Consider the following 17,466-nt stretch of genomic DNA (forward strand, 5'->3'; position numbering starts at 1 on the left):
AGCTGGACATAGTAACTAATTCAAATAAAAGGCATCTGTATGGGATGCAACTATCAGTTTTTGACCGGTGGCATATGAGAGGAATGTTCAGGAAACCTGTTTGAAAACAGTCATTATTGTTCAATACAATTCCATGTGGTGATAAGATGATGATACAAGAATACACTTTTTATTTATTTATTTATTTTTTTAAGAAACTGTAGCATCAGTAGGATTCATTTAGTTCCTTTATTTTAGAAGCACATTTCTGTTGGATACCACTCATTTGAATTATTAATGGTTTTATTTCAGTGTTGGCTCTGTAGCTGCACAAATATGATGAAATATAGATACAGCCTGATCAAGTCAAGTCAGGTTACCTTTATTTATATAGCGCTTTAAACAAAATACATTGCGTCAAAGCAACTGAACAACATTCATTAGGAAAACAGTGTGTCAATAATGAAAAATGATAGTTAAAGGCAGTTCATCATTGAATTCAGTGATGTCATCATCTCTGTTCAGTTAAATAGTGTCTGTGCATTTATTTGCAATCAAGTCAATGATATCGCTGTAGATGAAGTGACCCCAACTAAGCAAGCCAGAGGCGACAGCAGCAAGGAACCGAAACTCCATCGGTGACAGAATAAAGGGAAAACCTTGGGAGAAACCAGGCTCAGTTGGGGGGCCAGTTCTCCTCTGACCAGACGAAACCAGTAGTTCAATTCCAGGCTGCAGCAAAGTCAGATTGTGCAGAAGAATCATCTGTTTCCTGTGGTCTTGTCCTGGTGGTCCTCTGAGACAAGGTCTTTACAGGGGATCTGTATCTGGGGCTCTAGTTGTCCTGGTCTCTGCTGTCTTTCAGGGCAGTAGAGGTCCTTTCTAGGTGCTGATCCACCATCATGTCTGGATACGTACTGGATCCGGGCGACTGCAGTGACCCTCTGATCTGGATACAGACTGGATCTGGTGGCTACGGTGACCTCAGAATAAGAGAGAAACAGACAAATATTAGCGTAGATGCCATTCTTCTAATGATGTAGCAAGTACATCGGGTGTTATTTGAAGTGTTTCCGGTTCCGGTTTACCTAATTAATGCAGCCTAAAAATCCTTTAACAGAATTGGATATTAAAAGCATATTAGTATGTTATGTGTAAGCCAGGTTAAAGAGATGGGTCTTTAATCTAGATTTAAACTGCAAGAGTGTGTCTGCCTCCCGAACAATGTTAGGTAGGTTATTCCAGAGTTTAGGCGCCAAATAGGAAAAGGATCTGCCGCCTGCAGTTGATTTTGATATTCTAGGTATTATCAAATTCCTTGAGTTTAGAGAACGCAGTGGACGTGGAGGATTATAATGTGACAGGAGCTCATTCAAATACTGAGGTGCTAAACCAATTTTTAAACTGATAAGCCTCATTTGTTTTAAATTGTATCATACTAGGCCTAAAAAGCTTAAAAATGAAATAGAAATATGAAATTGCCCCATATATTCAATTTATTCTGACTAAAATAATGTAAAGTCAAATCACATAATCAAAGGTCAAAATAATTAACTTTGCAGAAGAACCTGAAGGCAGAATTAAATAGCACTGGATACAAGACTCAATTGGGAAATTCAGGTAAAAATTCTGTATTTGAGTTTGTCGAATCAAGTGATGGAACAAGTGCTTTTTAATAAGAAATTCATATTGACAGAAAATATGGGTCTACATATTCAGACATATTTGCACACAAACTGCAGACTGGCTCTGACTTTCAGAAACTAGTGTATTGACTCCTCCATACAAAAATCTGGGGTGTATTCCAGCCTTTATTCTTACAGTCATTAACTCTAATGACTGTTCAGTTAGTAAGCAGAAGTTTCTCAGGTTCTTTAAACCAGTTTTGGAAGGTATGGCCTTGCCTTCTCATCCTGTGACTACAAAATCCAAAGAGAACATAATTAATTGTGTGTACAATTAAAAGTCAAACATAGTACAGTCATGCCCTCCTTGTCTTTACCAGGGGTCACCAATTAGATGTAATAGTCTGGATGGAACCAGGCTGGGGTCCAGAGACAATGGTGCACTATTTTACCATTTCAAATGCTGTAAAGATGACTTGATTAAATGTAGGAGATCAGACAAAAGAAGTATTCAAACATATTTATTCCATACATTCTGTATGTTTATAATTCAAATATAGATAGATAGATAGATAGATAGATAGATAGATAGATAGATAGATAGATAGATAGATAGATAGATAGATAGATAGATAGATAGATTACCTCAGGTATACAACATACTCTCTATCACAACATCAAAATAACTGTACACCATACATTTACATCATCAACTAGACACTAAATTCATCATCCTGCTGAGTAAGAAGACTAGACAGAGGACATTACTGGACATATTAGCAGACTATGTGTTTTACACAATAAATGGCTAATGATTCAATACAATAGCAGGAAGGACATGACAGCAGACAACAGTTAGTACAAGAACTACTCATACTGGACACACCAGACACCTTTGTACAGTGATAACAAAGTGCTAAGGCTCTTCAGATGTACACCAGCTGCACTACACACACACAGTATGAACACAGACGATCTGATGCGTTTGTAGCTCAACATCATGTTCTAATCAGATGTGACACATCATCCTCACTATCTCTGCTTGTTTTTTATTTGAAAGTGACGTGACATACAGTCAAGTATGGTGACCTATACTCAGAATTGCTCTGCATTTAACCCAGTCCAAAGTGCACCCACACAGCAGTGAACACACACACACCTAGAGCCATTTATGCTGCAGCGCCCGAGGAGCAGTTGGGGGTTCGGTCCCTTGCTCAAGGGCACCTCAGTCATGGTATTGAAGGTGGGAGAGAGCGCTGTACATTCACTTCCCCCACCTACAATTCCCGTTGGCCCAAGACTCGAACACACAACCTTTGGGTTAGGACTCTGAATCTCTAACACCCACAATGAAACCTTACAGAAAATGTTGTTTTCAAATAAACATCAAATATGTTTTGATTGGTTGCGACTGCATTGCATTGTGCAGATTTATCGCTTTCAGCGAAAACAGAATAATTTAAGAAGTTTTTTTTAAGGTTTTTTTTTTATTTTTTATCTGGCTCAAATTTTGGGTGATTTGAACAAGATTTGATCATTGCCATGTGGGTTTATGCTAATGCATTCTGTTGCCATTTTTGTTTATGTCTATTCTGCAAGCTCCTGAAAACTTGTAATGTATTGATTTAAAGGACATTTCTGAATTCAGTAAAAGTTAAACGGAATCAACAAAATTCATGGCATGATGTTTATATATATATATATATATATATATATATATATATATATATATATATACAGTATATATACAAATCTAGACTAAGGTAAGGACATTTGTAAGGAAATTTGTAATGGATGTGAATTTGGAACATTTTTGGAAGACTTAAAAGCAAACAAATTCATAGTGTTGTAGGGTTTAAAGTCTACATTGCAGAATTAAATAAAACTTTACAATTTTTTTCTTACACAAATCATGCCTGCACTGAAACAGTGATTTTTTCATTTTTATTTTATATTTTGCATTTATGGATAGGCCTTGTTTATAAGTGCCTTACTGTAACTCAAAAGTTGTGTGTGGCAATCAACATTATGCCACAAGTGCTGTCAACTGAGATTAGCTTGTAATTAACCTGTATATAACTTTAACTGCAAAAAAAAAAAAAAAAAAAAAAAAAAAAAAATTATGAATGAAAGGATTACTTTATGTTGCATGAATGCCAAAAGGTTTATGTGAAATGTCTTTATAATGGGCATTGCTGAAAAGTTGAAACATGGGGATCGGTCCTTTAGAAACACATGATGTTACATGAGCATATATAAAGAATATTATAATCCCAGGAAGACTTTTAATGCAATACATTCATTTTACAAAAGTGACATCATAACCTCAAAATTCATGCTCTAGAATGGATAGTGATTTCAGTTTCTTTCACTGACGATATGATGCATGATATAAGGCACTAGTAAAGAATATATTTACATGAACAACCAGTTAACATCATGTGCAAAGCAACAGTGATACTTCGGTCATTGTACTCCTATGATTTATGATGCATTATTGCTTACTATGCACAAACAACAGACACATACGGTACTAAACTGTGCAACACTTTGCCTGTTTTATAACTTCTCACAATGGTTATTAATACATGATCAGCTTATGTAATGGATTGCTTGAGAATATATTTCCCTGCTTTAAATATATACCACTTCATCTAAAAGGTGGTTTTAAAGGAAGATGTCAGAAATGCACATACAGTTGCACTTCTTGCTTAGGCAACAGTTTAGTTACATGTAGCAGACAGTCAGCGGAGATATAATGGAACATCTATGATCTATTTAGAAATCACATGTGTGGACATCAGGGATGTGTAGGGAATGATATGAGCAGTATGAATGGAGTGCCACATTTGAAGAATCATTACATGATGTTTAGCCTGTGTAAATGTGTGATACTCTACAAAACCGGTAATGCATGAACATCAGCAGCATCCATGACCACAAGATAGAGCAGACAGGGCTAATTGTGAGGTTTTTTACACTTTCCTTCTTCAAAATTCTGCAAATCTACCTGCCATTTTCATTTTAGAAACATCAGATTAACAAGATGACCAAATTACAGTCTAAGAGCTCAGTTTCAAAGTAACAGCATTACTTAATAAAAGTTATCTTTTTCCTATCATTCCCTTAAATTACTAGAAGAATAACAAAGTGGAGTAAACTGTCAAATCATGTGACAAATTCTAAGTGTTTAGGATTAGACTGAAATAATATGATAACAAATACCAGTTTGAAGCAAGACTTTGATTTTGAACAGCTAAAATATCTGGAAGCTACTGACACTAGAAGCCTTGCAGGTTAAAAATGGTTGCACCTATACTCTTATTAGTTAGTTGAACAGGAAGTTGAATTGAGCAGCTAGTGGTTAACTTTTTATTTTTGAAGAAATGTCTATTTTAAAATTTTAAAAGCCATACAATTCCTGTTTCTTACACTTTAAAATGTAAAATATAGGTAAAATATGGACAAACCCAGCGACTGGGTAGTTTTGACCCAGTGGTTGGGTTATTACCCAGAAGGTTGAGTTAAACATTTAATCAAACCGCTGGGTCAAAACTTCCCCAGTTGTTGGGTTTGTCCATATTTTACTTAGCGCTGGGTTGTATTCAACTCACAGCCATAACAAAATCCCATCTGGTTACTACCAGTTTGAATTCATTCACTTTAGCTCAGTCAACAACTTGGCCTGCTTTGAAGTCATCAAAACTTCATAAAATATTTTATGTCCAAAGAAATCAATTGGAAAAAAAATAATAATACAAACGGTCACAGCAGATTTTTCTAAATGTATGTGGAATAAGTGACCCTTTGGTTTATATGTGAAAGTTGTTTCTGCCGTCCCCTACCCTGCAGTCTTTCATGTAGATCATTACAGTTTAATAATAAAAACATTCCTAGTTCTGCGTGATACATTCATACTATTGATTACTCAAATGTGTAAGTAAATGTTTGTATCACAGCTCATATCAAGTCTAATGATGGGGCAGCAGCCAACATGAAAACCATTTGAAAACACATGACTAAAGCCCTGCAATTTATATTGACTTGATCATATTAACACACTGTGTCTGTGCCAAATATGAAATGATGGACCAAGCATAATGATTAATAATTCATAAATGAATTGCTCTGGGTCTGTGCTCCTGCAATTTTCGACACAATTTCTGTAATGTCATTGAAAAATACGACTGTTTCACTGTATTGCAAACGTTTAATGCAAACGTTACAAACTGTATGGTAGGCCTGCAAAAACTTGCATTTTTTTAACTTTGAGTGATGACTCAAATGAATCAGTGATTTAATTCATTGAAATAAACTGTTCATTTATATGAATCAATGTCAGCCAATACTGCTCTGTCCATCCTATTTTTAGACAGTGGTAATGTCCAATTTAGATGAAGAGAACAGGTGATATGTTTATTTATCAAAACTAGTTTGTAAATGAACTGAAAGAGTGAACATAATGGCAATGTGAAGAAATGATTATGAAGCATCTTGCTTTCACATGGAAGACCTCAAAGCAGCAGAGTGTTTTTGATACACAGAGATGACAAAATGATTAACTGGATGCTGGACATTCATTGGACATGATGCAGATTTTCATACAGTATGCATGTGAAGTCCGAATTTCAGGAATTGAATTGGATACATGTATGCTTATGAACAAACCTTAACGAAATAATTATTTATTTAAATAGGAACATTATATATAATATATACATTTCATCTAGGAAAATCTACTGTCATACAATCTCTTTAAGTATCATCATTAGCATATTAACTCATTGCAATTTCCCACATCTTAGCCTATAAAATCTATTTATAGATTTCAATTCTTAGGCCTATATATCTCTATAATTAGAAAGCAGGGAAAATACATTTCAATCTCTTATTTATTCTAACGGTATGGTGCCCGGGAGGTGGCGTGTTAGGTTCACTTAGTGTTGTTGTGGCCATGACATAATGACTCGTGGGAACGTCATGTTGTCGAGTTAATGACATCCTTATGTCGTGACCTCTTGATGCTATGTTGAGGGCCACAAGTTTAATGTGTAAATAAACCTGTGTGTCCATAGCAACCCGGAATTATAAAAAATTTATAAAAAATTTAATTAACATTAAGATTTAATTTAATATTTTTATATTATATTACATTAACTTAGAGCTATATGTTTATATTTATTGTTGTATATGCTAATTATGGTAGTATTTGCTACCCTATCTTATATTTTGCAAATAAACGTCTAACTGTTATGCCAATATAGTTTAGAATTTATGATTGTATTTATGCCCATGTGTGATGATAAACTACATGAATGATTAAATCCTCAACAAAACACTACAGTATTTATAATTATTGTCTATTTAGCAGAAATAAAATGAAATATATGTTCAATTTAAACTGCATTCCAGCAAAAATTCCAGTCAGCATAATCAAAGCTTTACTGGCATGTCGAGCATTTACAGTAAGCTATTATTTACAAAAGTACGCAGAACGTTAAGTAAAGATTGAAAAAAGGGGGAAAATGAATATAAAAATACAACCAATTATAATAGGCTAATAATAGTAAATACACAAATATTATTGGAGAAATATGGTCAGTTAATGGACTTACAAGACTGTAGGATGGATTAAAAAATAATAATTTTAGGCCAATTTTATAATATGCACTTTACATAACATTTATTTATGATAAACTTAATTTGAATGCTGACTATCATATGTAATACAGCACCAGTAGCCAAGGCCTATGGTTAATATTATTATTTAATAATGTAATGATTTCTATAATAAGTAATACAATTTCTTTATTCAATATAAAATATTAATTAATCCATCTCTGATAATCTCTGATAATAATAAACTCGCTGCCACGCGAAAAATATGTCGATCCCTCAATTAAGAAGTCGCGGCATTGAGAAATGCATGTTGTTCCCTCAACATAATATCTTGAGGCCGCGACATAAAGATGTTGTTACCCATGAGTTAACATGGCATTCCCATAAATTAATACCTTGTGGCCACGACATATTATCGCGTTCCCACGACAAAACTCCCACGACAAAACTATGTGAACCGACCATGTCACCTACCGGGTACCATAGTGGGCAATGTTGGAATGAGTTTTTACTTGCCAGGTTTACATTATTGTAATGACTTTTTGTATTGAATGATTGCCCAAAACCAGAATGGACAAAGTCAGGACAACATACATCCAACAATAATGTGGGGAAACGTCACATGCTGTATGCTTAAGCTGTTTCCATAAATAAGGCTTGTGAACAGTTTGACATAACTCAACACAGTGAGGTAAACACACAGTAAAACAGCCAATCAGGACACTGAGGTAGATGCTTTCGCTGATGAGTGATTATGAAACTATATCAATAATCATAAAAGAAATAAAGACACAAACTTGCAGCAACCTTTGCATTTCAATATTTATACTGCATAAAGTATTACAGGAGGAAATCAATGTATACACATTTCCTTGAAACAAAGAAAGAAAGATAATGTAAAATGATTTAGCAAAATTTTAAAAAGCTAGAAAAATAACCTTTCACCAGTTTAACCGATTCCATTTTTATATAAAACCTATGATACTTTAAAAAAATAGATATTTAACAATGTTAACCTCAACAGTCAAGTAATTTGTTGTCATTGATAGTTGTTCCCACTTAAAATGACTACTGAGTTTGTTGAAAAAAAAAAAGAAATTAAATTAACATAATAATCAAGATTTATTCCTTTCCCAACTTTCCATGCAATCCCTAACATGTTTTGGTATAGCACATGATCTGTAATGTTTAAATGTGACATACTGCTGGTCTGAAGACGAATATTCACGTGTACATAGTCACACCTGTCCCAGTAGCATGTTGTTGTTTTAAGGGCACATAAACATCAAGATGCATCTCACAAATTGTTTGTGCATGTACTCTGTGATTTCAAGTAAATAGTTTCTACCTCATCTTCTTCATCTTCACCACATTGTCGTATCTCCTCATGGTTAGATTCCCCATTTGGCAATATGATTCCTTTTGAGACACTGTGCATAATTCCTTTGATAGGAACAAGTGAATGTGGTTTAAATGAAGTTTGTTTCATCCCATGTTCTGCTGCTCTGGTGAAGGTTCATATTGTCCTTGATGATACTGTGCTGCATGTATACGGTATGCAGATCTGAAGGACAGGAAGTCCAGTTTCATGACTGTACCTGTAAACAAAGAGAGTACAGAACTATTACCCATTGCATATTAAAAGATGTTAAAAGATGTTATTTTATTGTGTATATGACTGGACCATCCAGAAGCCACGACCAGAGCGACTGATTTTAGAGTACATTGGATAAACAGGCTATATCGAAAGAGTTCTTGGATGAGATTCATACATTATACGTTAAGACAGTGATTGTTTTTTTTTTTTTTTTGAATTTTTGAAAGTTTTGGAATCCCTGCATTAAAACATTATTGTTATTTAAATTTGTGTTATTATACATCATTACATTATTTGTTATGTTGCCATTAATGGTAAAAAACACTCACTAGTAACACAACTTCCAGAGGTAACATGTGACCTGGACACTGGATATGCATGAGCATAACAGCAACCAGAATTGGGCAATGGAGAATAGAAAATGTTAATTTTTCAGCTAAAGATGTTTTCTGCATAAAATACCAATATGACTACGACAAACCCATATATAATCTTCATAAATATTAACAGATCAAGGTTATTTAGATGGACTGCAGAGCAGTCAACAGAGCTGTCACAGCAGCGTGGCGTAGTACACGATATTCAAATGCATCTAAAAAAAAAAACATCTCAATAAATAAATAATGTAGAATGTATAAACATCTTAAACTTAAAATGTAAACACTTAGCCACATTTGATTATAGTCAAATATATAATGTTACTACTAACTCTACACTTTCAACAACAGTATCACCACAACTGAACAGCAACGCCATCAACAATAATAACACCACTAACGGTAATGTCACTGTCATTGACGGCATCGACAGTAGCACTGGTACTAACACCACTGCCATTAAAACTACTGACCATAACAGTCATGACAGCATCACCATCTGCAGTAATGGTATCACCAGTAATACCACAGACAGCACCATTACCGGTTTTAAAACTGCTGCTGACAGTAACACTGTAGACAGTAACACCACTGACAGTAACGGCACCACCAGTGACAGCATTGGCAGTAACATCATTGACAGTTTCACCATCTGCAGTAATGGTACCACCAGTAAGACCATAGACAGTACCATTACCAGTTTGAAAACCACCACTGACAGTAACACCATCTACAGTAACGCCACTGACAATGACACCATTAACAGTAACAGCATCAACAGTAGGAGCAATGGCAGTAACATCATTGACAGTTTCACCATCTGCAGTAATGGCACCAGCAGTAACACCATCAACAGAAACTCCACTGACAGTGTGACCCTACCAGCAGTAACGCTACTGACAGTAACAGCACTGAAAGTAACACCACCAGCTGTAGTGGTACCACCACTAACACCAGTAACACTGCCAACATCGACATTAATACATTGATAATAACACCACTGACTGTATCGTAATAAACAACAACATCAACTTTAAAAATGATAATATTTAAAAGTAAATTGTAGAATGTAGATATTCCTCAGTTTTTATATGTTAAAAACCCAAGGTTTATTTAATCCACTACTGTCACCTGAAGTGCCATTATATTGCTGATATTACAAACTATTGATAATTCTTTTTTATTCTAAATTGTTAATACAATTTTATTTATTTCACTTTTTTTTTTTTTTTTTTTTTCGGTTTCTGACAAAGATTATTTATGCAATATATACAATTACACAACAGGCTTTTTTTTTTTTTTTTGCTTCTTTCATTACTTTTTTAAAATGTAAATTGTCTCTGATTATGAAGCACTGATATATTTCATGTTCCAAAACATAAAAGAAATTAAATATTTCAAAGAATAGTTACATGTAAAAACTCATACAGGTTCGGAATGAGTAAATAATGACACAATATTCATTTTTGGGGTGAACTATCCCTAGCTGAATCAGTTTAAAGGGGTGGTTGATTGCGATTTCGCTTTTTTAACGTCAGTTAGTGTGCAATGTTTCTGTTTGAGCATAAGTTCAATGCAAACAGAGATACTGTCTTTGTAGGTCTTTAATGCCTACAAAAAACAATAATTGAGCCATTGATAGAAAGGACAGAGCAGTGTGGAATAAAGGTAAATTATGTGAAAATAATGTGTTTTTAAAAAAACAAATCATGAACATATGTTAGACTGCAGCCCATAAACACAATAAAGCCTAGAAAGAAAATAAAAAAAACAGTCAACCACCCCTTTAAGAATTTGAATCATTCAATGGAAACCCTAACTGGACTGTCTTAGGAATATCAACAGTGTGCTGCCGTGCAACCCTGTAAATATCCTCCCCGTGAAAGCCCGAGCTAAAGCCTTGCTGTTTCATTTTCACTGCACCAACAACTGCAGCAAGCCGCAAAGTCACCCTGACCTATTCAACACCTGCGAGCTGTAACACAAGCCAATAGCACGAGTGCCACACATGACAACCGCATAATGCAGTCGCTTTTATTGTGTCTTGCTCGCCATATTTTCCAGCAGAAATAAAAAAAAAACCTGTGCTTGTCAGTGCTTATTCAGATCCTTAGACAGAGTATGAAGGGACAATGTTCCTGGGCCATTAGGAGATATATGAGAGCCACTTGATTGCCACTGATCATCTGTGAGTGTCGAAGGCTCCTTGATTATTAAAGTATCCACAGCTTGAAATAACATGACCTTTGCAGAAGTGAACACAGCAGTCAAGTGTGGATGTGTGTGTAAAATCTATAACTTTAAGTCTATATTACTTTTTCTTTTTCTTTTTTTTAATGTGACCAGACCAGCATTCCTTCATAAAACATTAAACACACATGGTCAGTGCAACACAAAGTGGGTCAAAGTGGGTCAGGAAATAACCCCCCCCTCTCTCCTCATGTAACCTGGCACAGCAGTCCAACAGAGTTAGGAAGATGTATTTAATATAAGATTATTATTTATGCTTTGCACTGCTCGGTTTATGGAACAAGTTTAGTTGGACTGATGAGAATGTATATTTGTGTGTTCCCCAATGAATTCAGTGACTATTTATGACAGATTTCAGCTATCACAGGTATATACGTTACATATTCAAGATGCAAGTTTAGCTATTTGTTTTGCATTATCTTACCGTACATTGTAACATGATAGAGTAACAGTTCCTCTGAATGTGTTCCTCTGAAACAGTTATCTCAAAGAACAGCTATTGTACACAGGCTCAATTAAATTATACATTTTGGCTTTATCAGCAAACAAAGTCATAAATCAAGACACATACCGCCCCCTAGTGTACACACACAACACGAAAGAAAGTCTACAATTTGTTCTTGTAGTGTTGTTTTAGTATGAGATATTCTAGTTTGGTAATCTGCATACCGCAAGTCTTACCTCATACGCTTTTGCTCTTTAAGCAACTATATTTATAGACATAGACACAGTTATATTGCATTCAATCGTGTGCTTGTTCCCTACATGAAAACAGGAATTAATAATAGCGTACATTATATATAAAATTAATAATAATAATAATTATATTTATATATATAAATTTACAAATCTTCTAAAATTCTTTGGACAAATATTTTAGGATTTATTAGGAGTGAAATTATTGTTTGGACAGTATAAATGTATATAATCTATGGAAAGTCCCCACAATACACAGAAACGTGTGTGTGTGTGTGTGATTGACGTATTGACAAAACTTGTCAATATTTCGAGTTTATACTGTTTGCACTAATATTGTTTGTATATAGGCCTAAACATACTGGGTTCATATATAATATTATTAGAAACAGAGCATAGTATAAATATTTCTCATAAATAGCTAATTCTGAGATAGTCTACTTTACAACACATACACAGTTATGTTATTTAGGGTTGTGCAGTGTTACATACCTCTTCCTGTCTGAACTCTCACTGCTAATGTGAAAATCCAATAAAAAAAACTTGATGTGGTGTGTCCGGAAATCTGTTTAGTTGTTTCCATTTTCAGTTAGTCCATTACTGACATTGCAGGGGTTGAGTCTCCTAGTCCAGCCAATAGACAGAGACTTTCCTTTCTCACAGTGACGTCATAATGAATCCGATTTTGTGCTGAATTCATGATGCCCTTTCCACGCTGTTGCAGTGCAGAAATGAAGATGTCTCTCCATTATTATGGATGTGGACTCATAGTTTAACTAGACCTGATGAGAATGTAAACCTGCCTACCTGAGGGTTGATGATTTTTCCTTAACTGAATATATGAAAGTACCTAGTTTTAAAATAAAAGCACCAGAAGCCGTCTTCCATGTGAATAGATTTAGGGAACAATAATAGCCCAATGTCACCAGAACCGTCTGGAAAGTTGCTATGGAGACACATGCAGTAGCCTATGTTAAAAGACTGCAGTTTCCACCATTGTCCACTAGATAACGCTAGTGTATTTGAAAAAGAACTCGTGTCCAGATTTGAGCGCACGCTGTTGAAATCGAGCATCTCCTCATTCATCCTCTACACATCTGTTGATAACATGACGAAATGAAGAAGCTTCGTGTTGCTTATCAGTGTAAGCCTGTATCCCTGAAGTGCCTCTCCATAGTACGAATAATGTTATCAAGTAGCTTTAAGATAACCTTTCAATGCTTATGCAGTGACAACCTGAAAATGCCTAAAATTACCTATCACAAAGCTGGTTTGCTCTTCTACTGATCGTCCTTAGAAAAAAAAAATGTTTTTTTTTTTTTTACTGTGATGTGTATTTCTAAATTTAACGTTACATATTGCGATAATAATATTTTAAATAATCTGTAGCAAACTTTTTTTTTCTTCCCAAAATGACCTTGCAGTCGAACTGCCCTATTTAAAAAAATAAATTAAAAAAAAACATTAAAAAAAAAAAAAAAAAAAAAAAGTTACACGTTGGTCCTACTATTTATTTTTCAAATGAGCAATTTGTATGTAAACGTCTGAATCGCACTGGCACCAAATTTCTGGAAAACTAACAGATCACGCGCCAACGAATTTGTGGACAAAGTTTAGTATACTGCTAAAGTGCTACGCGAGGATTTAATCGTTCTATTTAATTTATTTTTTTTTATTTTCGCGCCTATACAACTACGTCTCGCGCCCCGATGACCTACAGTCACGTTAATGGAAGAGAGTTCCGAAAACAATCGCACATCACGTCATAGTAAAATCCTCACAGATCTACTCAAGCCACGTACAGCGCGAGGGATGAGGATGAGGATGAGGATGTACTCACAGAGACAGGTGCGCTTCTTTGGGTTTCTAATGCTCGGCGTTCTACATTCATACATCAGTAAGCTTCCCTGTGTATGCTTTATGGGGGCTGCAGTTGGTGTACTTGACTGAATCTCCATCCTCAGAATCCAAATAGTCTGATTTAGAAAGGGACGCTTTGCTGTCTCTCCTTTTAAATTCACCGAACGAGGGCTGCTGCTGGCCACACGTCACGTGCGTGTACTGCATCTGCTCCTCGTGCTCGGTCTCCCTGTGGTAGAAGTAATTGAAATTGGACACGATGACGGGCACTGGAAGCGCAATGGTGAGCACACCGGCGATGGCACATAAAGAGCCCACTATTTTGCCCCCGATGGTGACTGGGCACATGTCCCCGTAGCCAACAGTTGTCATGGAAACCACTGCCCACCAGAAGGCATCGGGGATGCTGCTGAACCCCGATTCGGGGTCGTCCGTCTCGGCGAAATACACGGCGCTGGAGAACAGTATAACTCCAATGAAAAGGAAGAATATGAGGAGCCCCAGCTCTCGCATGCTCGCTTGCAGGGTCTTGCCCAAGATCTGAAGCCCCTTCGAGTGTCTGGAAAGCTTGAATATGCGGAACACCCGCACCAAGCGAATGACCCTCAGGATGGCCAGAGACATGGCCTGCTGGCCGTTACCCTGATGCTCGGCCAACTCCAGACCCAAGGTGATGAAGTAGGGGATAATAGCCACGATGTCAATCGTGTTCATGATATTCTTGAAGAAGGCGGGCTTGCTTGGGCACGCGAGGAACCTCACGAGCAATTCAAAAGAGAACCAGATTATACACAGGGTCTCCACAATGAAGAAGGGGTCTGTGAATGGATTGGGCTTCTTTGAACTAGCAGTTCCATTGAGTGCGAGGTGCTCCTCGACCATTTTCCCGTCTTCCCTAAACTCTGGTAAAGTCTCCAAGCAAAAGATGACAATTGATATCAAGATGACGAGCACCGAGACGATTGCGATGCCCCTCGCGGGTCCAGAGCTCTCGGGGTACTCGAACAGCAGCCAGACCTGTCTCTGAAACTCGTTTTCGGGCAAAGGTCGCTCTTCCTCCTTGATGAACCCCTCGTCCTCCCTAAAATTCTCAATGACTTCTTCTCCTAACTCGTAGAATTTGATCTCCTCCATGAAGATGTCCACGGGAACATTGACGGGTCTCCTCAGCCTGCCTCCAGACTGATAGTAGTAGAGGATGGCATCAAAGCTCGGACGGTTTCTGTCGAAGAAGTACTCGTTCCTCAGAGGGTCGAAGAAGCGCATTCTTTTCCTGGGGTCACCGAGTAAGGTGGCGGGGAACTGCGCCAGTGTTTTTAGTTGGGTTTCGAAGCGCAAGCCGGAGATGTTGATAACCACCCGCTCGCAGCACTCCTGGTCTGCCCGTTCAGGGTCGTAAACATCTTGGGACAGGGCTGCCAATGCCACAGTCTCTTCGAGGTTCTCCCCGGGCACCACAGTCATGTTTGTCCCCTCAAAAGGGCGAGTCGGTTTCGCGCCCTGCTTCTCGCGCTGTCCGTGGCAGATAGTCAGGGCACTTGTGGAGCGGCGCGTGTCGCGTCACTTCGCGCGCATTTTACTCACGGAGGTTTTTCTACATTTCCTCCCCAAGCTGAGGCTGGCAGTCTGGTCGATTGGCTGTCACATTCACAGCATTTTAAGCAGCAATGCCCTCCCTCACTCTCTCGCTTTCTCCAAGCGCTATGGCAAGCCGTTGTAACATTTATTAGTTTAAACAACAAACAGAATGTTACAGGTGCTTTTTCATTAGTCTAATATTCAAGTATTCCAGTATTCTAAGTATTCCAATTAAGGTTATGTAGTTTTCAATTTCAGTAGTCGGTAACTATTCCATATATGCATTAATTAATATGTTTGGAGTAGCTCCACTTCAGTTGACTTTAAATAAAAAATAAATGTCCATTTAAAAAGTGATAGGTTGCTCCAAAGACATTTAAAAGGCTTTGGCATTTATGGTGCCATGTGTTCATTATTATGTTGTTGTATAATGTGAATCAGTAATTACTAGATATGCACATGAAAATGATCTTATAATAACAATTGCAAAACTCATTTAATCTGAAAAGGTTAACAGTACATTCTCTTAATTGTAAACAGAAATAGTCACAAATACAGAACAGGGTAAACCATTTAAGTGAGAATTTGGATACAAACACACATTATCTGTGTAAAAATTCAGAGATTTTATTCTTCAAAGGCTGAATTCAAAGACAAAGTGCATCACAGCAGCATGAAAAAGGCTGTCCAATTTCAAAGGTTAGTTTAAATGTGTCCATTAAATGCATCCTTTGTTTCCCGGGCCAAAACCAATACAAATAATGGATGCTTATGGCCCAGACTATACCAAGATTCATTGCAGGCACATTATGACTTTTTTTTTTTTTTTCTGAGAAAAAAATGCTGGATTACACTACATTAATTAATACATTAAGTAATGAGTTTTGATACTTACAAATACAATAAAAACAATCTTTAAAGCTGTTCAAATGTTGATAAGTTTATTCTATAAATTATGTACTTGAATATTTAGACGTGAACCCTGTTTTGTTTTCAGAAAATTATATCGTTCATGTCCAATACAAATATTACTGCCGCTCATCAGTGGCTGCTGTCACAGTTGATAGTTGACATTGCAATACTTTGTAGGCTATATTGTTTAACAGTGCTCAGTTAAACCTTTATGTATTTTGAGGGATGCAGTCCCAGAATTAGAATACAGATGGTATTTACAGAATCACAAAGAAGGAAATACATTTTTGCATTTTCAAACGACTGTGAGTGGTGCTTGACTGGACAAAAAATGTAGGTAAAGTGTACAAGTAACATGAAAAGAGATATATTTAATTTAAGGGCTAAATGCAAAAACAGCTTGCCATAGAGGTCTGTTGAATGTACAATTTTGGAATTATTATGGGAATGCACATCCAAATCCAGCTGATGTTTAGGAATAATGTTGTTTGAAAATAATATAAACACAATATAAACAATCCATTCTTTGCACAATCTTTGGTGGTAACTTTTAGTTGATTTGAAGTTAGTTTGTAATTTAATTTAATTGGTATTTTATAAATTTTCTAAGTTACTGTAGCACTGAGCACAATTGCTATCTACATCTTTAGATTCTTCTCATTCCTGGTTAGATTGTACTTCATTTTAAACGGTATTTGTAGCCCTCATCTTATGATGTAATTGTTCAAATATTTCAAACGATAAAACACTTGCAGTGATTATGCAAGTGTCTGAAAAGCTCTAAAATGCTTCAACAGAACATTCAGTGGTGGGTGGAGTTGTGGGCCAAGTTTAAAAGAATGACGTAGAGACCTAAAATAGAAATACATTTCTTTTCCCATGGAGTAAATCCGGGAGCAGCACATGGGGAGAAAAAAAATCACACAAGGGTCATACCCTTTGTTAAAAAAGACATTTGCATAGTTCATAGATT

General features: G+C 36.3%; 1 protein-coding gene across 4 annotated transcripts; it reads right to left on the minus strand.

The window, feature by feature from the left end:
* Positions 1-256: 256 nt before the first annotated feature.
* Positions 257-15,654, minus strand: LOC127956423 (shaker-related potassium channel tsha2-like). Of its 4 annotated transcripts, XR_008153561.1 has the most exons (3): positions 12,636-15,654; positions 8,572-8,821; positions 257-1,898 (listed from the first exon to the last, which is right to left on the minus strand). XR_008153561.1 is itself a non-coding variant. In XM_052554299.1 (2 exons), the coding sequence occupies exon 1, from the start codon at positions 15,465-15,467 to the stop codon at positions 14,031-14,033; it is 1,437 nt and encodes a 478-aa protein (XP_052410259.1). In that variant the 5' UTR covers positions 15,468-15,654; the 3' UTR covers positions 262-1,898; positions 13,984-14,030. The 4 variants fall into 4 exon arrangements, 2 of the variants coding, with proteins under 2 accessions (XP_052410259.1, XP_052410258.1); XM_052554299.1 differs by lacking the exon at positions 8,572-8,821 and having other exon boundaries at positions 262-1,898; positions 13,984-15,654; XR_008153560.1 differs by lacking the exon at positions 257-1,898 and having other exon boundaries at positions 1,921-8,821.
* Between the last annotated feature and the right edge of the window lie 1,812 nt (positions 15,655-17,466).

This window comes from Carassius gibelio, chromosome B4 (assembly GCF_023724105.1).
Source record: "Carassius gibelio isolate Cgi1373 ecotype wild population from Czech Republic chromosome B4, carGib1.2-hapl.c, whole genome shotgun sequence".
Lineage (NCBI taxonomy): Eukaryota > Metazoa > Chordata > Actinopteri > Cypriniformes > Cyprinidae > Carassius > Carassius gibelio.